The following is a 23686-nucleotide window of genomic DNA, read 5'->3' as shown; positions in this document are numbered from 1 at the left end:
TTTCACACAACTGTAGACAAAACAACATTTGTTGTTTTAGAAACTGCCAAAGAGACAATCATAAATGCGTTTAATGAATTGATTCAGTCTCATACTCACAATTTTTTCTCTGTTTCGCAAAGAGACCCCTTCATTCTTTGAGGTGTAGGCATCAATATAGAAGTTCTGTGCTTGTATTTGAATAGGAACATACAAGAGGATTACAATTATGACTACAATTATAAACCAGCAAGAGAGGTCAAATTCATACTCAATATAGTCATTTAAACTTGCTATGACATAATTAGAATAATTGTAATCAGCATTGAATACAATATACTGTACGAGGTTCTCTTTCACCTGTACATCATCTTTCAGATGTTTTTGCTGTACATGTAGCATTGCGTCATGAAGAGTTTGAAAGAACATTGATGTCTTTATCTCGTTATCAAAGAACTGGCAGTTGTGTAGATTTTCCAGAATGTATGCTGTAAAGTATGAAGTTCCAAATAAGGGAGGATGTGTGTACTGTATGTATAACATAAACAATAACCTGCACTGTGTTTTTGAGTAGTGTATACTCACCATCACATGACACAATGTACATTTCTACATCGACACGGAGGAAATCTTTCAAAATCTGAAGAGATGACATTTATACAAACTTTTGGTGAACCAGTTAAAAGCATTTATAGTTTGATCTAGTCCTATCCAGTGTACTCAAATGCGCACAATAGTTGTCCAATGAAGAGGTTAAGCTAGAAATGTGGTGTAAATAAGAGACTGACCGCTTTGAGTCCCTTCAGGGCAGAGATGTCCAGGAAGGAGACAGCAGAGAAGTCCAGGACCAGGCTGTGGATGTCCACTCTGGGGACACAGATGTTGGCAGGGAGCTCCGAGTTCCAGTTCACCTGGATGGGGAGGTCCTTGAAGTCAGTGGGCAGGTCCAGGTCCTCCATGTTGCTATCATCTTCAGACTCTGCAGTTGTCCAGTAGGCTGTTGGCTCTAGACCTCTCTACATCCCAAAATATTTTGTTCCAAATTATTTTAGGTTATGTTGTTCATAGGTCACGAGGCAAATTAGTTTAGTGTTCTTATTGTAACTGACCTTAACTGTATTACACAGGCACTATGAATCTCAAACCGATGTTTGTGTGTGTTCAGAATATTCTGAGAAAATACGTACGTCTGTAATCAGTAACTCTCCTCCCCTCAGTTGTTTCCTGATCTTCCTCAGGGCTTTGTTCCTTTTCCTCAGCACTTTCAATGGGTTGAATCCCACCTGGAAGTATGACACCATGACCAACTGTCCATCTTCACCTGGATCAGGTGCAATGTGACCTGCACTGACACAGTATACATACAGCCTCCACCAGTTTTCCTGTAAAGAACTCAATATTGGCGAAGAAGATCGGTGAAGGCATCCTGAAGATCTTCACTCCCTCTGGTTCATATATCTGAGGAGGACATGATGCAGCTGAGTTAACTGGACTCCTAGGATCAAGGATATATGTTCAACCTCAATGGACTCCAGTATATTCAATCGGAATGATTTCAACTCACACACTGATAATCCTTGCGGTCCTTATAGATGTCTGTCCCAGCAATGTTAGCCAGCACTGAACAACGGGGGCTGAAGATATATTCTGTATTACTATTTATATTAAGGTAGTATTAGATTATATGAATGTTTGAACGTTTTGGACTTACAACTGGATCCTGAAGACAACAGTGAGCAGCTCCACCCCCAGACCCACAGCCAGCCCCAGATCCAGCCCCAGCAAGATGGCTGCCAGGCAAGTCACCACCCACACCACCTGGAGAGCGACATGGAATGTAGGGGAGAACCTTTCAGTTGCTCATGTTTAAAGCTTGATCTGCAGGAGTGGTTGTCATGACTCCAGAGATTGGTGATGTGAGCACTCACGCAGTCTGGTCTGTCCTTTTTCCAGAGGTACGGGATCTCTTTGACCTGCATCAACATGCCCTTCAGGTTGACGATGACTAGAGCGCCCAATACTGACTGGTATAGAACAGGTCCAAAGTCATATATCACAATAGCCACACTGTGAAAAGGCTAAAGACGACGATCTCTTCCTTAAGTTTGTGATAGGGATGTGTTGTCATCCAGTCTCTCACCCTTGGGAGTGGCTCAAGAAGGAATCCCAGTGCCAAGGTGACAACCATAACCACCATTGCTGAAATCAGCCCTGCAATCTGCAGTTATAAACTCAGTTAATGTTTTTCTTTACAGATTAACTCAAAGGAAGGGCACAATAAATGTCGTTTTTATAGATTATGATCTATTCTTTTCCCGTACATCTATACCAATAAATGTGAAGACACATTCTGTCTGTGAGCCATAAAACGAGAGTAAGGCTGTGCTTGTTTACCTGTGTTTTACCCCCTGAGCTTTCCTGTATGGCAGTCCTGGAGAGAGCTGTACTTGCAGCAAATGACTTGAAGCTCGCACCAAACATGTTACTGACGCCAAAGGCTATCAGTTCCTGGATGGGAGAGACAAGTTGGTAGAGACCGACTGGCTGTCCCCCTGTAGACATGCTGTAGCACAGTGAATCCCTGTGTGACTTTTTCCATAACCATAACTACATGTAGTGCTGCTCATCTGCCTCTTACCTGATTTCCATCTATGGTGTAGTCGTGTTTGATAGAGTAGACCTTGGCAACTGAGAAGGCCACAGCAAATCCCACAACAGCTATAGGGAAGGCCTCCACAGCACTCTCTTTGAATACCTCCACGTTGGGCGCTATGGGAGACTCATACCTGAAAGGCAACGTTCTCCGTTTTAGTCAACAGATTGGCTGCAAACCTTCAGTTGTGAACGACTGTTGAAGTGGGTACTTACCCACTCACCATCTCCCCGACAATTACAACTTGAAAGTTTTCCTCAAAGTTGAACCCATAAGACACCCCACAAGCTATGACCGTCTGTTTAAATAGATGAACAAGATTAATGACTCCTTGTCTGGCAATGGAGAATCATGATGTGGAGTCAGCATAGTAAAAAAAAAAAAAAAACGGAATAGAAATGTCTCATTTACCATAATGACCTCTATGGGGATGGGAACAGGCAGCTTGGCTTTGAATCTGTCGTTGACCTCTTTCACTATGAACACCACCACCATGATCACTAAGGACGTCACCAGGTCGCAGATGTTTGTCTTTGTGATCTGGACAAAGATCTTCTCCAGAGTCTGACAGAGAGCCGGGGTAGAGAAGAACTTCATGTTAGAGCAATTAAAACAATTACAAATAAATAAAAGAGCAAGCCATTGAGAGATTTGGACATGAATGGTCAAAATACATTTACCATAGAACAACTAGGCCACTGAACTGAGACATGGACTTACGTATATGATGGAAAGTGGTCCACTAAAGCCTGGAACTTCCAGGCCCAACACAAACTTCAACTGGGACACCAGGATGTGGACTGCTGCTGCCGTGGTGAACCCAGACACCAGGGTGTCTGACAGGTACATGACGATGAAGCCCACCTGTAGCACCCCCATGGCTAGCTGGGAGATGGAGGCCCAGAAATCAAACGATTTATCCTTTTAGCTATCAGAATCAGAATCGTGTTTAATCGCCAAGTAAGTGGTCACAAACAAGGAATTTACTTTGGTGGGCAGGTGCATACAGTAAACATTTAAACATAATGAACAAAATAAAAATTTCGAAAATGTACAACAAAATAAAATAAAAAACTAGGGCTATACAATATAATGTAAAATACGATAAATAAAATAATATAGAAAAAAGTAATACTGAATGTGTTAAAGTGATTTGAAATGACCGGGTTATGTGCAGGATCATCATAAAACTTTTACGACACGGATACCCTTGGTCGCGTTCACCTGGAATAAACCCATAAGGAAGGTAACAGAGGAAGCCACAATGACCCTCTGCTGCTCCGTGGTCAAGCTCTCCAAGCCAGTAATGTTGGCCACAGGTCCGTGATCTGGGACCAGCCGGGTCACCACAGCCCCGACCATCAGGCTCAGGACAGGGAAAGAGCCTGCCCACAGAGAGAAGGGTCTGTATTAGATCAAACATGAAGTCTGACTGGACAGATTAAAGCTCACAGCCTTTGTATGTCTCCATGAAACAACATGAATGTATTGAATTATGCTTTTTGGTCTGTGTAGTTCCTACCAATGGATATGTGCCTTGAGGTGCCCAGAAAGAAGTAAACAATCATGGGAAAGAACGCTGTATAGAGCCCATAGCTGGGTGGGAGAGAGGCCAGGAGGGAGAAGGCCAGTCCTGGATCACAGAGAGACAAAAGGTGAGGCACAGGAATGGTGCTTTGTACTGGACGAACTGTAATGGTGAGGTCGATTTTTTAAGAAAATACCTTGCATAACAGACACCAATCCAACACTGATCCCTGACACAACATCTCCCAGCAGCCACTTTCTTAGCTGATAGATTCTCATCCAGCCAATGACAGGTAGCAAAGAGAGGCCTAGGTTCTTAGCACGTTTGGAGTTACAACTGAAAAAATCACATATTACAAGCACAACGTTTTTGATTCACAATTGTTTCTTTTTTTTCTCTCCGTATGAACATATGTGATCTGACTTTCGACAGGAGACCATGACATCATGCAGATGATGGGTCACTTACATTAAATATTCTTTGACATGGTCCAGAAAGGTCTTGTGCTGCCTATGGATCTTGACATGGTCCTCAGCAAAGTTATCTTCAGAATAGATACATCTAGACACCGCATAAGGCCTCCTCAAAGTTTCCATACTGACAATGTCTACACTGTAAGAGCTCTGGAGACAGTCTGGGATTCTCTGGGATTATCGCTCCACATTTTTGTTCCTGTCCTGTCGATAATCATTGACAGAAATAAAAATGAACTGGAAATAGGCTCCACCTTCGGCATACACCCCTGAAAGTTTGCCATACAGACACAGACACAGACATCTGAGCAGTTAAACTTCCTTGTTCGGCTTTGATGTGAAATAAAAATGAATGGTCTTGTTTTGTATTTCTCAAATAAATGTCTTTGCCATTGCTGTTTCTTGTAGATCATGTTTTCTATCACACAAACACTTTGACAACATACAGGATGATGTTTAAAAACTTTATTATTCAGTATTGTCATGAAAAAGAACAAGCATTACTCCAAAATAATATGTAGTGACGTTTCTACAAAATTACAAGTATGGACAAGTATAAAATGCATATACATACTTACTAAACAGACTTTTCTCAGAATTTCAGAAAATAAAAATGTACTGTGAAACATGATTGTTCTATTTACATACAGTAAGACAGTTCATCATTGCTTGGAAGCATCTACGTTACAGAAAACCAAGACAGGACCAATTGACACGAAGCTCAAGGACCCCACAGTAAGATCAGGAACTAGAATTTGGTCTCCGGTTCAAAACTCTGGAAAAAAAATCATTCAGATATTGCAATACTGTATGCGGTAATATTCATTATATTAATCAGAATCACAATTCCCATCTCATTGAAAATATGCATGATACCACCCAAATTCAAGGCATTGTTACTCACAGTTATGTCTCTGCTACGTAAATGGCCCCCTTCATTGCTTTGATTGTTGTAGTGGACAGTGGCAGTTGTTACAACCTGTAAGACAACATCATTCCTTAAAATCAGAACTTCAAGAACTGCTGTATGCTTGTTGTGTAAAGACATCTACAGTACGACTACAGTTCATACCTTTGCAGGAACTGAATGCTTTTCCAGCAGAGCAGGATATTTCTCCCGAATGTGCAGCATGGCATCATGGAGTGTCAAGAAGAACATGGATGACTGGACTTCATCATCGAAAAACTGGCAGTCATGCAGTTTCTCTAAGATGTACACTGTGGGCAAGAATCATTCACTGTCAGGCTGCACAAGAAACTACCACCTTGCCTCAGCCAAAGACAGCTCACTGCCAAACCAAGGAAACACTGTAACCAACCTACCATCACACGCCACAATGTAGATGTCAACGTCAATCCGAATAAATTCTTTAAGTGCCTGCCAAGAACACCACAAAATATAATCAGTACACTGTTGAAAGGCACACAGATAAGACTGTTTCACGTGACAAAATGAGTCAGAGACTGACCACTTTGAGTCCCTTCAGGGCAGAGATGTCCAGGAAGGAGACAGCAGAGAAGTCCAGGACCAGGCTGTGGATGTCCACTCTGGGGACACAGATGTTGGCAGGGAGCTCCGAGTTCCAGTTCACCTGGATGGGGAGGTCCTTGAAATCAATGGGCAGGTCCAGGTCCTCCATGTTGCTCTCATCCTCCGATTCATCAATGGGTCCAGATGACGTGGTCAGGAACCCTTTCTGCAGAAGGAAACATCAAGTAACCATTACAGTGTTGGTTTCCATCCAAAATTGTCAAGACCAATATCGGTCAACATGATTATATTTCTGACAAGAAAGGTGTTCATTTATACAAGATCAATGCTCAAGTCATTCCTTACAGGTGTCATCTGCAGATCTGCTGTCTTCAGCAGTTTCCTGATCTTCCTCATGGCCTTGTTTCTCTTCCTCAAGATCCTCAAAGGGTTAAATCCCACCTGGAGGGACAATTGAGTAATTAAAACAGATTTGGGAAGACTTAACTGTGCCTACCCTTACTGGAACGACAAAGGTCCCTCACAGAGTTGACGTCAACACTGAGATTTAACACTAATAGTCAGTAATAGTCATTGGGAGCTTTAGCATAATATTAATGAGGATACTTCACATTTATTGCAACACATGGGTCAAAGATCCAAACAAAACTGAACTGATGTCATCGGGATTTGAAAATGGTTCATTTTAACAAGTTAACAACAGTGAGCATGACATCAGAAGCTGTGCTCATAGCTTTGATCTTCATGCATTGTCATTTCAACTCATGTATCTTTTTTCTTTTTTTACGTTTCTACAACCGAGCTGGGCAAATGTGTACAATTTCACCCTCTACTTATGGGATTGTCTGTTTGAATGCTACTCACAGCTTCCACCAGTTTTCCTCGGAAAAACTCAATGTTGGCAAAGAAAATGGGAGAAGGAATCCTGAAGATCTTAACCCCCTCTGGCTCATATATCTGTGAGGAGTAAGAGTTGTTTTACAGAGCTGGTACCAATAAGACCAATCCACCATATGTTGGATGTAGATGATTGGAGCCACATAGGGAAGCTGACATACACTGAAGTAGTCCTTTCTGTCTTTGTAGATGTCCGTTCCATGGATGTTGGCCAGAACACTGCAACGAGGACTGGGGAGAGGATACAGAAGGGAGGTCTTTAGTTGTGTGTTGGCAGACCCTACACACTGGAAAGGCCTTTTAGTAAATTGGTGTTCCTGGGTATGTGTTCTTATATGTCATATCTGCACAGCTTCCATTTCATACTACTGTAACTTTACAGGAGGAACATGAATTAGTTAAGGTGAGAAAAATGCTGAACATACATATTATGTTAGTATGGAGTAGGCCCTGTCATCAATTTAGACTTCAGAGATCACAAGTCTATTTATGGTGTTGCATTTGATTCATTTAGCAGATGCTTTTCTCCCAAGCGAAACACAAATGGCGCATGGGAGGTCAGATGGCTGAGCGGTTAGGGAGTCGGGCTATTAATCAGAAGGTTGATGGTTCGTCATGAAAAATGACGTTGTGTCCTTGGGCAAGGCACTTCACCCTACTTGCCTCTGGGAGAATGTCCCTGTACTTACTGTAAGTCGCTCTGGATAAGAGCGTCTGCTAAATGACTAAATGTAAATGTATCCGTGTGCTGTGTGTAATGGAGGTGTGTGCCTGCACTCACAACTGAGTTCTGAAGACAACCGCGAGTAGCTCCACCCCCAGGCCCACAGCCAGCCCCAGATCCAGCCCCAGCAAGATGGCTGCCAGGCAGGTCACCACCCACACCACCTGGGGAAGCACGATATATGAGTGAGGGTATAAAGGTAGAATTTGAAGTGAAACATGGAGGCTTTCTTAGTTGTAAAGGCATAGTAATGATACAAGTGAAAGTCCTTTGCGAAACGCTTACACAGTCAGGACGGTCCTTCTTCCACAGGTAAGGGACGTCTCTGACCTGCATCAGCATGCCCTTAAGGTTGACTATGACTACGGCCCCCAGCACAGACTGTGAACACAGGGGTCAGAGGTCATGTCATGGTCATGCTTTATGGCTGTTCTTGATGGAGCAGATATCAGGTGGCTAAACGGTTAGAGAACCAGGATAGTAATCAGAAGGTCGCCGGTTCGATTCCCGGCTGTGCCTAATGACGTTGTGTCCTTGGGCAAGGCACTTCACCCTACTTGCCTCGGGGGAATGTCCCTGTACTTACTGTAAGTCGCTCTGGATAAGAGCGTCTGCTAAATGTAAATGTACAGTTAAGATGGTCTCACCTTTGGAAGTGGCTCCAACAAGAACCCAATGGCCAAGGTCACTATCATCACAATGAGGGCTGACAGAATACCAGCGACCTGAAAGAGAGAGACACGGAGCAGGTTATTCAAATGTTCTTTCTGGATGGGTTGATGAGTACGTTCCCCTACAAGGACAAATCCACCACTGACTAATACAAAGTAATATCGTACTATCGTATCATTGCTTGGCAAACTTCAAAATACAGAAGGCCACCAATCAAAAGACTGGACTGTTTGCTGAATGTGCAGATTATCTTGTGTCCGGATCAACTGTTGATGCTTAAATTCAACTGTTGAATGAAATTTGTCACATTTCAAACACTAGAGGTCAACATTTCCTCAATTTTAGGAACTGGATCTCCTGACCCTGGTGTAGATGTGGATGTACCGTGCATGTCATACTGGATTTATTTGATGTGTGAAGTACGTCAAGCAGTTGCTCCGTGCCCTACCTGTGTTTTACCACCCGTGCTCTCCTGCACCGCGCTCCTGGAGAGAGCTGTGCTGGAGGCGAAGGCCTTGAACGCAGCCCCAAACATATTACTGACCCCAAAGGCTATCAGTTCCTATGACATAACACACAAAAAGACATAACCCGTCAAAACAATCAAAGCTTTTTCAACAAACCCCCAATCCACCTTACCCCCTCGTGTCACGGCAACTCACCTGGTTTCCATCGATGATGTAATCGTGTTTAACCGAGTACACCTTGGCGACAGAGAAGGCCACGGCAAAGCCCACGATAGCCATGGGGAAGGCTTCCATGGCTGTTTGCTGGAAGATCTGAATGTTGGGGGCCAAGGGTGACTCGTATCTACATAGGAGGAAGGTTTACAGTCTGATGATGCTTTCATTCCCAATACTGGCAGGTCCAGGGCCAAGTGTGAAGCCTTCAGGCTGCTGCGAGTGAAGATGCTTACCCTTTTGGAATGTGGCCAACAACATCCACATTGAATTTCTCCTTGAAGTTGAATGCATAGGAAATGCCACATGCTATGACAGTCTGTGAGAGACACACCCCAGATCCATTCATTACTGATTGGTTAGATGGCGAGATGGAGATTTCAAGTTACTTTCATGCTTCCAAGACCTTGTCTATTTGTCAGTCAATAAAACTGACAAAGTGTTGCTAATGTTGTACCATACAATCATTAACGATGCGGATCCCAACTGAGGAACTGTTAAATGTTCCTATCTGTGTACTTTACACACTGTGACTCAGATTGTAACTACTAATGATGATGGTGCAATTCTTTTACTCACCATAATGACCTCTATGGGGATGGGAACAGGCAGCTTGGCTTTGAATCTGTCGTTGACCTCCTTCACTATGAACACCACCACCATGATCACTAAGGACGTCACCAGGTCGCAGATGTTTGTCTTTGTGATCTGGACAAAGATCTTCTCCAGGGTCTGAGAAACAGAACATCAACATGAATCAGTAAATTAAACTGGTATCACCATATTTGAGATTTAAGGCACTATTGATGACTCGATCAATTATATGAGCTGCTTGACAGCGTGACTGTGTATCCATGCAGAGAACCTTCCAGAACTCACATAAATGAGGGCAAGAGGTCCACTGAGACCTGGAACGACCAGGCCCAACACAAACTTCAACTGGGACACCAGGATGTGGACTGCTGCCGCCGTGGTGAACCCAGACACCAGGGTGTCTGACAGGTACATGACGATGAAGCCCACCTGTAGCACCCCCATGGCTAGCTGGGAGATGGAGGCCGAGCGGAGAGAAAAAATGTTTTTGTTCAAAGTGTGTTCTGATAACGGAAATAAATGAATAACGTGGATCAAGGTGTGTGTGGGTCTGGGTGGGGACTCCACCTGCATTATCCCCATGAGGAAGGTGACGGAGGCGGCCACAACCACCCTCTGCTCGTCCCTGGTCAGGCCTTCGAAGCCTGTGATGTTGGCCGGCGGGCCTTCATCGGGCACCAGTCGGGTCACCACAGAGCCTATCATCAAACACAGGACTGGGAACGCTCCTTCAGAGAAGCCGAGAGATAAGGAGAGGAAGAGAGAGAGAGGGAGTGGGAGAGAGGGAAGGGCCACAGAGGGAGTCTTTGTGAGAGGGGTTGGTGAAAGGAGGTGTATGGAAACATGAGTGCACACTGACAGTGTGTAACTAATTAACGATATACAGTACGTTCTGTATTTAGTTTTTTGTTTTTTGTTCCTGATCTTATGATGGACATAACTGGACAGTCTGTGCTAAGCGGCCTGGTCAAATACCATCCAGGGCACTTCATTTTAATCACCTACACATAAACACACTTGCACACACACACGTAAACCTCTTACCCACTGAGATATGTCGGGAGGTGCCAAGAAAGAAGTAAATAATGACTGGGAAAAAAGCTGTGAAGAGTCCATACCAGGGTGGCAGGGATGCCAGCAGGCTGTAAGCCAGACCTGAAACAAGTCAACAAGATAATAAGTTACTCAAATTATACAGTTTCAAGGCTCAATAAGTGTTTCCCAATCACGCACATAAGCCCATCCATATATAATCATATTAAAACTGGAACACAATTCCTGATCCACTTCAGTTAGAGCTACTCTATGAAGCCCTCTGTGACATTGCTTGTAAAAAGGGCTAGACATATAACATTTTATTGTATTTGTTACAAAGGGATACGTAAATAGACTACTATTTAGATAACTCTACATGGCTGATAAAGACAGCAATTGGACGATATTATTTTCTCTGCTTTCAACACAAAGCATGGATTTGTTTCAAGCAGCACATACTCCAAGGCATGCCAAGCAATTCCACCTTTGCGTCACTGTCAATAGAAACATGTTTTCAGTACTTCTGAGGAGTAGTTAAGGAAGTACATTCGCGCATATGATGTACTTTCACAATTTGTGCAATTTGTATGCAATTTTGTGTCATTTGTACAGAGGAACTGAGCAGGGGTTTGAATGAACCTTGAAGGACGGCCACCAGTCCAGTGCTGACCCCAGAGACGATGTCACTGAGGAGCCACTCTTTCAGGCGGTAGATCCTTAACCAGCCCACGATGGGCAGGAGAGAGAGCGCTCCTTTCTTGGCACGTTTGGCATCACAGCTGTAAAAGTAGAGGCACCGTCACGGAAATCCATGCTCTTAACCACCAAATGGGCCCAAAATCTAATCTCATCTCAGCTAATCAAGTTATATAAAGCTGTCTATCGATGTGATAACAAAAGCATCTAGCATCTCATTCACGTGTAGACAGATTATATAGGGGTGATCTTTAGACTGTTACCTTTTAAAGAGCTGTAATCCGACTGTATAAGAGTCGGTAAAGTCACAATCCCAGTAAACAAGAAATAACCACAGTCAATTCTACCCACCCACCTACCCACATGCCATACAAAACAGATCAGCAAAGATTAACGGTCAGGGTCCTTACGTGAAATATTCTTTGACATGGTTCAGCAGGGTCTTGTGTTTCCTCTCAATCTTCTGGTGTTCCTCAGCAAAGCGGTCCTCGGAGTAGACTGGCCTGTCCACCAAGTACTGAGTCGCTGCTGGGCGCAGCATTTTATCTCCTCTTCAGTAGCACTACTGTGGCTCTTCAATGTGGCTCTGAGATCCATCAATCACATGACATTAGGGCTTTGTTTCTTATTGTGCCTTTGAACATCACTTTACAGAGATGATTATCGACGTGCAACAAAGGTGCAGGCTGCAGCCCCAGCCATTGGCTAACTACATCAGGCAGGTCATAAGTGACAGAGATCTATCCTGTCCAGGGTGCCAGGGATGAGCTCAAGGCTGTTTCAAGCCTGTCTAGTCTCAGGTGGGTAGCGAGGTCTACCAGGACGACCAAGGGATCAGAAACTAGTGGAGGGTAAGTCTTAAAATATCTCAATAATATTGAAATACGTATCTAGTTATTCTGGCTGGGAAAATCATTTCTGTATTATTGTCAAATGTCATTACCAATTGGAATCTGTTATTGGCCAAGGTCTGATTTCAAATCAAGTTCTTTACAGTATTCAGATAATGGACTGTATATTAAGATATAATTGGGAGATCTTACCTTTGTCTCATTAACAACTAAAAATATGTCTCCAATGTTGGAAAAACGTCCTGTGTTTCTTATCCAAGTGCACACTGAGAGTTCCGAGATTATCTGGGACCCTTGAGATTGCGGCCATCCATAAATCCCATCTTCAGAGCTTATCACAACTGTAATTATTAACAGCAATTATGATTCAGTTTTCACAAATTTCCCCAGACCTTCCTTATCCTTGACCATTGTTCTTAAAGATAAATATCATGGCACCATGTCTCATGTTCAACTAGGGCTTCCTGCCTCGAGTGTCCTGTGTCACAAAGGCCCCCTCATGTGGGCAGGATAGTGGAGATGTGACAATGGTCATCGAGCCTACTGGAAAAGTCTGCAGAAGTTCAGAGGAATGTCACCCTCTAATGAGCTCTGTTCAGCTCTGTCCTTTCTCACCTTGTGTTTTTGTTCTGGAAAGATACTACCGTATCTCTATTGTGATTTCATTGCTCTGAGTACTGTAATATTTCTTTCGTTTTCATTTCACTTTTTTCCAATGTCAGGGATTGTTTGTAATGTAGTCTGCTGAGTCACAGGGACTGTGTACATCCCCAGTACAGTAATGCAGCAGTTGAGATGAATTGAATATGAATTCAAAATTATACAAATTAAATACATGAAATATGTTTTTAGATAAATTGTAAACACATGTTCAAGAATTATCTGTAGTGTTTCTAAATGGAAGTACTCTTCAGGAGCCTTCTTTGGATCGGCGAGTGTGTGCGTTGCTTTATAGCTGAGGGCCGTTTTCTACCATTATGTATGCGATGAACAACCACCTTTTGGCCATTCTCCAAGAGGTTTTTGTTTTTGTCAAGTAAAATGTAATATTTGATACAGAGACCAATAAAAATATTGCATCACAATGTCAAGATTAACATTACTGATTGATGGGCAATGAAAGCCATTTCATTTGTACTGTGATGTGTCGGCTTTGAGTCATCTGGGTTTTTATATACTGTATGTGTTGCCAGTTTAGCAAAGCCCGATAAAAGCTTGACCTCCCTGCTAATGACCTCAAGGACATCCAGTTACTTCTTAATACATTTGTTTCCACTCTCAGAAGAGATTAACTGAACAATGTCTCACTGTAATGTGAACTTTGATGGTGATTGAAGTATTTTATTACATTATCATTTTGAAAACTGTTTTAAATAATAGGAACATTATGATTATAATACAGAGATACACAGGATGGGGTGTCATGAAACCATGTCAACATCAGATGGAGCCTCTCTACTACAGAGCTCTCTCTACTACAGAGACCTTCTCCACAGTACAGCCGACAGTCACTAAGAGGACTCAAGTTTGTTGTTTTGCGTACGTTTAATAATCAACCAATTCATTGATCATGCATAATTATCTATAAATGTTTAGAAATGCTGTGATCTTTCAGTTCTCCGCCAACTGGTTTTTCATAAAGGAAGGTGGAAAGCTGTACCCCTGACTGCATCCCATATGAGCTTGACAGAAACAGAACGCCATATTTACATTACATTTACATTTAGCAGACGCTCTTATCCAGAGCAACTTACAGTAAGTACAGGGACATTCTCCCCAAGGCAAGTAGGGTGAAGTGCCTTGCCCAAGGACACAACATAATTTGGCACAGCCAGGAATCGAACCAACAACCTTCTGATTAATAGCCCGACTCCCTAACCGCTCAGCCATCTGACCCCTTCATATCCAGCGAAGAACACAAGAAGAATGCAATTAAATCATCCCGACTTGCATGGCATAGTGAAGCCAATAACCTACACGGACCTAACCCTAATAACCTGCATCCAACATACAGTAGGGATCAGGCTCAGTTAGACTGACGTAATCTTAGTGACAAAGCATTAAAAAGGAACGCTCTGAACACAAAGTATTTAGACAGTACTGAATAGACTTTAACCACAGCAATAAATCCACACCCTCAACTCTACAGTCACAACCATCTCTTGATAATACGACAATACTCTCCAAGAAATACAACTCTTTTATCTAGCAGTCTAACACTGTTGACATTGCTTATTGATGTCACAGATGAATGACAGCATTTTGTAGAGCAGAAACATACCTGAGGTATCTCAAAATAAAATCCAGTGACAATCACTTCCACACACACACACACACACACACACACACACACACACACACACACACACACACACACACACACACACACACACACACACACACACACAGTGGTTTTACATCAGAACTAACTTGACCTGTCCTAAGTCCAGTCATACAATTCTTTCCTAAATGTCAACTGTACCTGTTTTAAGCAAAACGTTCTATACAAACACATTGATAGTCAAATGGTTATAACCCCACTCACCAAGCAAGAGTCCACTGTAAAAAAGAATAACACTACTTTTCTGGTGTGTGTTATTACAAATGTGTGTTTATCAGGGGTTGTGTGAAAGTGAACGTGCTCAACGTTTGTGTTCTGTACAGTGCTCCAGTAATGTAGCCAGATTAGGAACAAAGTAAACACTATCCGACAATTAGTAACTCAACAGTATCATGCCAGACCTTCGGAACAACCCACACAAGAACGTTCAAGAGAACAAGACAGATATAATCAACCTTCCAGTCACTTTTTTCAGTTTTTAGCAAAAACGCATTCTCTATTTCCTGCCAAACTTTAATGGTAAAATTCACATCATCAAACATCTCAAATCAAAAGCCAGAAAGAGGTGCCAGAGTCCAGTGCTCTACTTTAGTTTTTTTCTAGTTTGAATGGGTTCATTTTTGATTATACAACAATAGCTAATGAGTGCAAAATGTAATCAATTCACAAACAAACACACCTGAAGCTTTCTTTATTGCATCATGTCCACAGGACCGAGGACTCTGCAGCGGAGATGTACCATCTATCTGTTTCATTTGACACCCCCACCTCCTTGGGAGTGCCCATGGTGGGGAGGAAACCAAGTGTTTACAACACAGATCAACTTTGGCTCCACAGAGGGCCAGACCTCACCCAGAGATGACTGTCCTTCCCTGTTGATGTTGTTCATTCTCTGAAACCCGCAACCACAATAAACAATGGCGTATCTAGAAGCGTACATTCAAATTAGCATGTCTGGAGGGTTTAAAAAGGAAATGTGAAAATCACGCCCACATCTAATCGTGACTATGTATAAGGATATGGTTGCTTTCTAAACTAAATATGTGACAACATCCACTATATCTTGATCTTCTCTTGGTGAGGTAAACAATGAGTCCACCTGAGACAAAATAGTATTTTGATCCGAGTCCATCTGCAGTTCCTGAAGAATAAGAAGTAGAGCTGAGCTGTTTTTCTCTTCTTCCTGATGCCCTGGCTCTCTTCTTGGTGTTAGTTAGAGAGTCCATGGATGGCCTAGAAACAAGGAGAATGACTTCAAACGAGATCTAATATCTTAATAGCCCCTGGTGATAAACTTGACATTTGATGTCACTGATCAATTTCCCCTGTGCTGGTTGTCGTAGGTCTCACTCAGGTCCTCTGTCTCTGTCAAAGGGAGTGGACCCTTGGTGTCTTGATTGAGAGACTGGAAAGGACAGAGAGAGAGAGAGGGTAGTAAGGTTCTGTGGCTTTAACATGTCGTTACACATCCTAATAGTCTTAAGATCCCATGCTGTACTCAGTGACGCCTGTCCCGTCCCTACCTTCTCAACAACTGCATCTGGGGCGTTCCCATGGTCTGCCTCGAGTTTGATGAAAAGGATGGCATCGTGAGGAAGAGGAGGTCTCTTGTCACAGCTATGTTGAAGAAGCCCAGGGCCTCCATTTTCCTGACAATCTCATCTGCAGTATGACAAGGGACAGGGTTAACACGGCTATGGGGTCAGAGAAAGGGAAAAGAAGGAAGGGCAACATGAAGGTTTCAGCTGGCCAGAGATAAAGCCAACCTTTGGCCATCCTGTTGCAATAGTAGATATCAAACAAAGACTGGTGTCTATTACAACCATGGAAAAACAATAAACAGCACAATGACGTTGTGCTCATAAAAGTGCCCAAAATGTGCTCAAGGTTGACATCCTTCCAACCCAAACAGTACCATCACAGCCGGCGATGAAGACACTTACTCCAACACGGAGGAATTCTTTCATGACCTGTGGAGGACAGGAGAGGAGACAAATAAGCTGAAAGCACAGCTCATTAATCTCCCTGATGCCACTGAACATACCAACCTTCTGATGGATGACATTCCTGAACTCAGAGGTTGAAAAACGGAAATGGAAATGGCTACATTGAATGACATGTTAAAGTTACTGAACTACAGAGGGTATGTGCTCTTTCCCTGGAGGAAGAGGGAGAACAAGGTTGAACCCACCAGTTTCAGACACTTTGCAGCCACAACATCCAGGAAGGTCACAGCTGAAAAGTCCAGGACCAGACTGTGAATATGGACCTGGGGTACAGACACCCTGACAGGCAGCTCTGCCATCCAATCCACAAGCACCTCCACATCTTTAGTGGGCCACTCTTCCTTCTCCACCTGTCCAGAGTCTTGCCCACTGTCGTGCTCATGCTCAAAACCCTTGTTGTCCACTCCCATGGAAACCTCAGGGACCACCTGACCTGTCTGAGGGAATTCACACTAATGTCAGAAATATAAATAATCACTGTCACAGCTTTTCTAAAGTGTCCTGATTAAATGGGAAAGTGTGACATCACATCACTCACTGTGGCCCGTCAATATTAGCAAAGTAAATGGGGGAGTTGCACTTGAAAATCTTAATTCCAGGAATTTCTGCAATCTGATAAGAAAATGATTTTCTGATACAGTATGTAGGCATTGGCACTGTCTGGTTTGAATGAGAAACAAAATGTTTATCTTACATTCTTGTAGTCTTTCATGTTCCTGTATATGTCTGTGCCAGGTATGTTTCCAAGTGTGGAGCACGCTGGACTGTGGGTGTGGATTGATAAGAGTATTGATAAAGCTGAATTAAAACTGTAACCTTGGTTGTAAAAATAACTACATTAATCAATAAATTGATCTCATACAAGTAAGATCACCACACCATTATTTTCCTATGGACTTTGGTATGAGTTGGATGATATTCCAATGTCGTTTTTAATTATAGTATCACTTTACTACACTTTTATAGACTCTTATCTCACAATGTAAATGGAAAGGTGTTCCTAATCATAATCATAAATGTTACCCTTTAATCAAACTTGGGTTGAGTAAATAATACAGAATGTAAATAAACAGAACACAGATGAACATCACCACATTTGTTACAGAACTGTGTTTGAATGGCTAGATTAAGGGATTTCCTCAGTTATGTGATTAGACAAGGGCTTGGGTTGTATACTCACAACTGGGTCCTGACCACCACAGTGCCCATCTCAAACACCAGGCCAGCCAGCAGCCCCAGGTCCAGCCCCAGCACCACAGACGCAGCCACGCAGGTAGCCGGGACGAAAGCACTGGAGGAGGACGGGACAGCCAGGAGACAGGACAGGCAGGAAAGAAGGCATAAAAAACGCAACCAAGGTTGCCAGTACCACCACTATTACATACACATAAAATCTGTGGATCCAGGATCGGACTATACAGTCACCAGAGAATTCACAGTTGAAGTCAGAAGTGGACGTCATCATCGGCCTCGATGGACAACTACAAGCAAGCAAGCCATACCTGGCTCTTCCCTCCTGTGCTCTCCTGCACTGCAGTGCGAGACAGGGCCATGCTGGCTACAAAGCTGGAGAAGCAGCCACAGGACACATTACTGACCCCGAATGCTATCAGCTCCTACAACACAGACACAAACATTCACGTGCACGCACACACACACACACACAAACAGGGAAAAGGGAGGAAGTCTGAACAATGTCCTGTAATTTGTAAAGCGCAGTGCCTGGAACCTGCACAGTACTTGTTCCTGGTACCTGTTCCTTAACAGACAGGTTATGTAATGCTTGCTAATTGTGATGATTGTTAATGAAAATAACACATTGAGTACCTCAAGTACCTCAATTACATGAAATGTCATCAAATGAATCAGACAAATAAACTATCAAATTAAAGACAGAATTTGAATGTCCAAGCACTGAATGTAGATAACAATGCTCTTTTTGTGTTAAAGAGACCTTGGTACGGTTGTGTGTGAGTGGTCCTTCATGTAAAAGTTTCACCCGCTACAAGAATTAGTTCTGGGCAAGCCTTTGAATGGCAGAAAGTTTGTCTCTCACACACACACACACATCACACTCACACACACACACATGCCCACACACATCAAGAACTACATACAAACCTGATTGCCGTCAATGTTGTAGTCGTGTTTTACAGCATAGAAATTTGCAACAGAGACAGCCACTGCATAACCCACCACAGCTGTGGAGAAGCTGCACCCTAAGATGTCCCAAAACAGCTCAGTGTTTGGGAGTTGAGCTGGAGCGAACCTGCCTGACAGAGCACAGTGTACACGAGACACACATATCAATTCTCTGCTGCCACCTATAGGTTAAATGTTTCACACAGCAACCCCAAATAGGACATCATAAAGGCCAACTGTATCTGCCTGCAATGAAATACAACTACCACAGTGTTACAAAATATTGTTGGATCAGTTTAGTCTCTCTGTACTCTTAGTTTTCATTGGAGCGCTGTTTGATTAAGTTATCGTTGGAACAGTTTGTCTTTGCCTCTCTACTTGGTGCCCTTATTGTTCTGAGGTTAACACAACAGGGCGTCCTACAGATCCCACTGTATAACTAAACCACAATGACAATACAAAGCAGTCCATAAAATATCCAGAACATCCTCCCCCGAGGGAACAGGAAGCAGGAACAGCCGCAGGAAGTGCTCTCACCCCCTGGGGATGCTGTGCACAATGCTGGCGCCGTAACGGGACTCCAGTTTGGTGGCGTAGGAGATCCCCGCGGCAACCACGGTCTGAAGGGGTGACAGGGGTGTAGAGAGGGGGACAGAGCACCAAGGTAAATTGCAGTTCACATGAAATGCACGTGTCTGTAAGTAAGATTTGTTTGGATATTCTGCATTTGGCAGAATCTCAAACATAGATGAATATCATCCCAGAAGAGTAAACAATCGACTGAGCTATTCCGGTGCCTACCACAATCACTTCAATAGGAATGGGGACGGGAATCTTCTGCTGGAATTGGGTGTTGACCTCCTTTACAATCATCACTACGAAAATAGTAATCAATCCGGCGGCCAGGTCAGCTAAGTTGCTCTGTCTGATGTTGGTAAACACATCTATGAGCGTCTGAGTAGAAGATTTAAACACATAAAAACATGAACGTGAAACACTTGTGCACAAATGATGAAGTATGAAAACATGCAACAAAAAAACCAAACAGTTAAACGAATCTACTTTGTCAAAAGAGCAATATCCTCTTATGTATCATTGCTCAGGAAAACCTTTTTGTGAGAGTACACAGTTTCAACCCCTTATTCCTGGCCTGATATACTCAAATTCCCAGGGCAGCTTGGACACTCACACACACCTCAGAGAAGAGGCCGCTGTGGTTGTGGGTGGGCACGGACAGGACGATCTTCACCTGGGACACAAGAACGTGGAAGGCGGCCGTCGTGGTGAACCCTCCCACTAGCGGGTCTGACAGGTACCGCACCTGGAAGCCCATCTGGAGCAATCCTATCACCACCTGGGGGTCGGTTACCAGAGAGACAAGGGTGGCACACCTACTGTATAGCCAGACACATCTCCTTAACAGAAGCGAAGCAGAACATTCCCTCAAACAGCATGTGTCTGTCACTGGACAGTTACTAGTTACTGTACCTGGAACAGGCCAACCAGCACAGTCATGGTGGAGGCCACCATGATCCTGTAAGCCTCCATGGCCTCCAGGTCTACCCCTATCCCATCAGCCCTTGTTCCATTCACACTGGTGCTATTCACAGGAAGCAGGAAGTGGTCATCGAGGGCAAGGGTCAACACTACCGATCCCACCATCAGACATGTGACAGGGAAGGGCCCTGCATGTGGACACAGGTCAGTTACATGACATGCATGACTGACATACTTCAATGAGTTCAGTGTAAAACATTGTTGCAAAATCATTATGCAAGTAATGCAGAGAAAACTGTCTCTTGGCTTTTATGCCATCATATGAGGAGAAAAAGGTCATTAGTCATTGCTCGTTGGTCACTGTACATGTCAGTCAGGTGCCTACCCACAGAGATGTGCCTGGACGTGCCCAGCAGGAAGTAGGTGAAGATGGGGAAGAAAGCAGAGTAGAGTCCGTACACTGGGGCCACAGACACTAACATGGCATACGCCAGACCTGGCGTGCAAAAACACACACGCACATGAAATTAATCTCACTGCTGTGGTGACAAGATTTACATAAAGAGCTGAATGTTTCAGAAGGCAATGGCACGGAACACAGACCTTGCAAGCTGCACACCAGACCAGTGCTCACACCAGAGATGACATCACTGGGAAGCCACTCTCTGATTGGATATTTCGGCAGCCAGTCCGAGACAGGAAAGATTTCATTCACCACCTTCAGGACCTGCCCACCTGAGCAGCTGCATGGAGGTTATAGAACAGGATACATTACAACTGTAGTGTACACATTTTACACAGAGACACCCCCCACACATGCACACACTCCCACACATAAACACACACACAAGCATACATTGACCCTCCACAGTTGCTCTTCAGCCTCTCTCTCAGGGTCTTGTCCTCCCGGGCTTGTCCCTGGTGGTCCTATTGGAAGGTGGGGTTGGAGTAGATGGGTCTGGATACAGAGTAGTGGTCTTCTGGAAGCTGGGGGTCCATGGCTGTCTGGACCTGCCTGGAGTAGAGACACAGACGTTCAGCAGCGGTTTAGACCTCAGATGTCCTGCATGCTGTAGCTTGATGTCTCTCCAAAAGCGACCCTAGGAACCAGGAGGTTGCCAATGACAGAGTGGTGCCAGCCTTCCAATAAAGTTAGCCTAGCATGACTTGTTAATATGAGCTGTGGTTTAACTGTGGGAGAACTAAGATCCAATTGAAAGAACAGAGAGTTTAAAAGGGGGGCTCTGTGTGCCATAAAAAAGCTACACTTCATGACATAGAAACCCTCAATAGCAGGCAGCAGGGGGCTAAAGTAAGAGACCTTACTCTTGATTGTGCTATTCACAGGAAGCAGGAAGTGGTCATCGAGGGCAAGGGTCAACACTACCGATCTCACCATCAGACATGTGACAGGGAAGGGCCCTGCATGTGGACACAGGTCAGTTACATGACATGCATGACTGACATACTTCAATGAGTTCAGTGTAAAACATTGTTGCAAATTCTTTATGCAAATAATGCAGAGAAAACTGTCTCTTGGCTTTCATTCCATCATATGAGGAGAAAAAGGTCATTAGTCATTGCTCGTTGGTCACTGTCATTCAGGTGCCTACCCACAGAGATGTGCCTGGACGTGCCCAGCAGGAAGTAGGTGAGGATGGGGAAGAAAGCAGAGTAGAGTCCGTACACTGGGGCCACAGTCACTAACATGGCATACGCCAGACCTGGCGTGCAAAAACACACACGCACAGGAAATTAATCTCATTGCTGTGGTGACAAGATTTACATAAAGAGCTGAATGTTTCAGAAGGCAGTGGTACGAAACACAGACCTTGCAAGCTGCACACCAGACCAGTGCTCACACCAGAGATGACATCACTGGGAAGCCACTCTCTGATTGGATATTTCGGCAGCCAGTCCGAGACAGGAAAGATTTCTTTCACCACCTTCAGGACCTGCCCACCTGAGCAGCTGCATGGAGGTTATAGAACAGGATACATTACAACTGTAGTGTACACATTCTACACACAGAGACCCCCACACATGCACACACTGTCACGGCCACAGCCGTGCCCCCCTGTTGTTTTTGGTTTTGCCCTGTCCTAGTGTTTCCCTGTCATTGTCTTCATCTGTGTCTCGTTCCCGTTAGCGTCATTGTGTCTACCTGTGTGTCGCTTGGTTCTGGGTATTTAGGTTTCTGTTTTGTGTCCAGTCTTGTCATTACTACCCCTGTCCCTGTGAGTACCCTAGCTGTTTCCCGGTTTCAAGATTAAAGCCTTTGTTTCTACCATGCCTCGCATCTCTCGTGCATTTGGGTCCTAACCCATCTCTCAGCGTGACAGAAGGACAAGACCCAGAAAGGACCCAGCAGAGAGTTCACCCAACCCTTTCCTAGGGACCCGCCTTGCCTTGGGTGGACCCAGGAGTGTCCAGCGGAATGCCAACCCCAAGTCCTGGTTCTTACCCCGGCTCCAGCCCGAACCCCGACTCCAGCCTCGTTCCTGCCCTGTGCCCCAGCCTCGTTCCTGCCCTGTGCCCCAGCCTCGTTCCTGCCCTGTGCCCCAGCCTCGTTCCTGCCCTGTGCCCCAGCCTCATTCCTTCCCTGTGCCCCCGCCTCCTCCGCCAGAGAACTCCTGGCCGCCTCCTCCTCCGCCCGAGGACTTCTGGCCGCCTCCTCCTCCGCCCGAGGACTTCTGGCCGCCTCCTCCTCCGCCCGAGGACTCCTGGCCGCCTCCTCCTCCGCCCGAGGACTTCTGGCCGCCGCCTCCTCCGCCCGAGGACTCCTGGCCGCCACCTCCTCCGCCCGAGGACTCCTGGCCGCCGCCTCCTCCGCCCGAGGACTTCTGGCCGCCGCCTCCTCCGCCCGAGGACTCCTGGCCGCCACCTCCTCCGCCCGAGGACTCCTGGCCGCCACCTCCTCCGCCCGAGGACTTCTGGCCGCCGCCTCCTCCGCCCGAGGACTCCTGGCCGCCACCTCCTCCGCCCGAGGACTTCTGGCCGCCGCCTCCTCCGCCCGAGGACTCCTGGCCGCCGCCGCCTCCTCCGCCCGAGGACTGCTGGCCGCCTCCTCCTCCGCCCGAGGGCTCCTGGCCACAGCCTGCCACCGTGCCCGCACTCCCATGCGCCCGTGCTCCCATGCGCCCCCGTGCCCGCGCTCCCAGGCGCCCCCGTGCCCGCGCTCCCAGGCGCCCCCTCGTCCGCGCTCCCAGGCGCCCCCTCGTCCGCGCTCCCAGGCGCCCCCGTGCCTGAGCTCCGACCCTCTGGCCGCCCCCCGGACCTGCCCCGATCCTCTGCCCTGCCTCCGGGCCGCCCCCCGGGCCTGCCCCGACCCCCTGCCCTGCCTTGTGGGACGTCGGGTGACGTCCCTTGAGAGGGGGGTCCTGTCACGGCCACAGCCGTGCCCCCCTGTTGTTTTTGGTTTTGCCC

General features: G+C 45.2%; 2 protein-coding genes and 1 pseudogene across 2 annotated transcripts; all 3 read right to left on the bottom strand.

The window, feature by feature from the left end:
• Nucleotides 1–95: 95 nt before the first annotated feature.
• On the bottom strand, nucleotides 96–4756 carry LOC136960492 (chloride anion exchanger-like). Its single transcript, XM_067255002.1, has 19 exons — nucleotides 4629–4756; nucleotides 4357–4496; nucleotides 4155–4265; nucleotides 3857–4017; nucleotides 3353–3517; nucleotides 3044–3196; nucleotides 2848–2930; nucleotides 2618–2765; nucleotides 2374–2487; nucleotides 2120–2197; nucleotides 1908–2003; nucleotides 1691–1797; nucleotides 1544–1613; nucleotides 1345–1437; nucleotides 1167–1262; nucleotides 768–995; nucleotides 565–619; nucleotides 340–467; nucleotides 96–170 (listed from the first exon to the last, which is right to left on the bottom strand). The coding sequence occupies exons 1-19, from the start codon at nucleotides 4754–4756 to the stop codon at nucleotides 96–98; spliced, it is 2229 nt and encodes a 742-aa protein (XP_067111103.1).
• A 356-nt stretch (nucleotides 4757–5112) lies between these two features.
• LOC136959918 (chloride anion exchanger-like) lies at nucleotides 5113–12537 on the bottom strand. The gene is made up of 21 exons (XM_067254154.1): nucleotides 12467–12537; nucleotides 11834–12009; nucleotides 11367–11506; nucleotides 10737–10847; nucleotides 10260–10420; nucleotides 9978–10142; nucleotides 9678–9830; nucleotides 9335–9417; nucleotides 9081–9228; nucleotides 8867–8980; nucleotides 8394–8471; nucleotides 8032–8127; nucleotides 7804–7910; nucleotides 7184–7253; nucleotides 6990–7082; nucleotides 6471–6566; nucleotides 6103–6330; nucleotides 5957–6011; nucleotides 5706–5851; nucleotides 5538–5612; nucleotides 5113–5408 (listed from the first exon to the last, which is right to left on the bottom strand). The coding sequence occupies exons 2-21, from the start codon at nucleotides 11962–11964 to the stop codon at nucleotides 5382–5384; spliced, it is 2277 nt and encodes a 758-aa protein (XP_067110255.1). The 5' UTR covers nucleotides 11965–12009; nucleotides 12467–12537; the 3' UTR covers nucleotides 5113–5381.
• Nucleotides 12538–15154: 2617 nt separating this feature from the next.
• Nucleotides 15155–23381, bottom strand: LOC136960491 (pendrin-like; annotated as a pseudogene).
• Between the last annotated feature and the right edge of the window lie 305 nt (nucleotides 23382–23686).

Source organism: Osmerus mordax, chromosome 17, assembly GCF_038355195.1.
Source record: "Osmerus mordax isolate fOsmMor3 chromosome 17, fOsmMor3.pri, whole genome shotgun sequence".
NCBI lineage: Eukaryota > Metazoa > Chordata > Actinopteri > Osmeriformes > Osmeridae > Osmerus > Osmerus mordax.
The sequence above is the reverse complement of the archived record's forward strand: the minus strand, read 5'-3'. Positions and strand labels throughout refer to the sequence as shown.

What these genes read in the sequence shown, in the direction of transcription:
- LOC136959918 (XM_067254154.1), bottom strand. Translation starts at nt 11,964, where the DNA reads ATGCTGCGCCCAGCAGCGACTCAGTACTTGGTGGACAGGCCAGTCTAC. An exon ending in AGAAGGACCGTCCTGACTGT is followed by an intron (nt 7,911 to 8,031) that starts GTAAGCGTTTCG and finishes GTGCTTCCCCAG; the next exon opens with GTGGTGTGGGTGGTGACCTG. An exon ending in GAGGAAAACTGGTGGAAGCT is followed by an intron (nt 6,567 to 6,989) that starts GTGAGTAGCATT and finishes TTGTCCCTCCAG; the next exon opens with GTGGGATTTAACCCTTTGAG.
- LOC136960492 (XM_067255002.1), bottom strand. Translation starts at nt 4,756, where the DNA reads ATGGAAACTTTGAGGAGGCCTTATGCGGTGTCTAGATGTATCTATTCT. An exon ending in TCCCCATAGAGGTCATTATG is followed by an intron (nt 2,931 to 3,043) that starts GTAAATGAGACA and finishes CTATTTAAACAG; the next exon opens with ACGGTCATAGCTTGTGGGGT. An exon ending in GTTGTCTTCAGGATCCAGTT is followed by an intron (nt 1,614 to 1,690) that starts GTAAGTCCAAAA and finishes ATATATCTTCAG; the next exon opens with CCCCCGTTGTTCAGTGCTGG.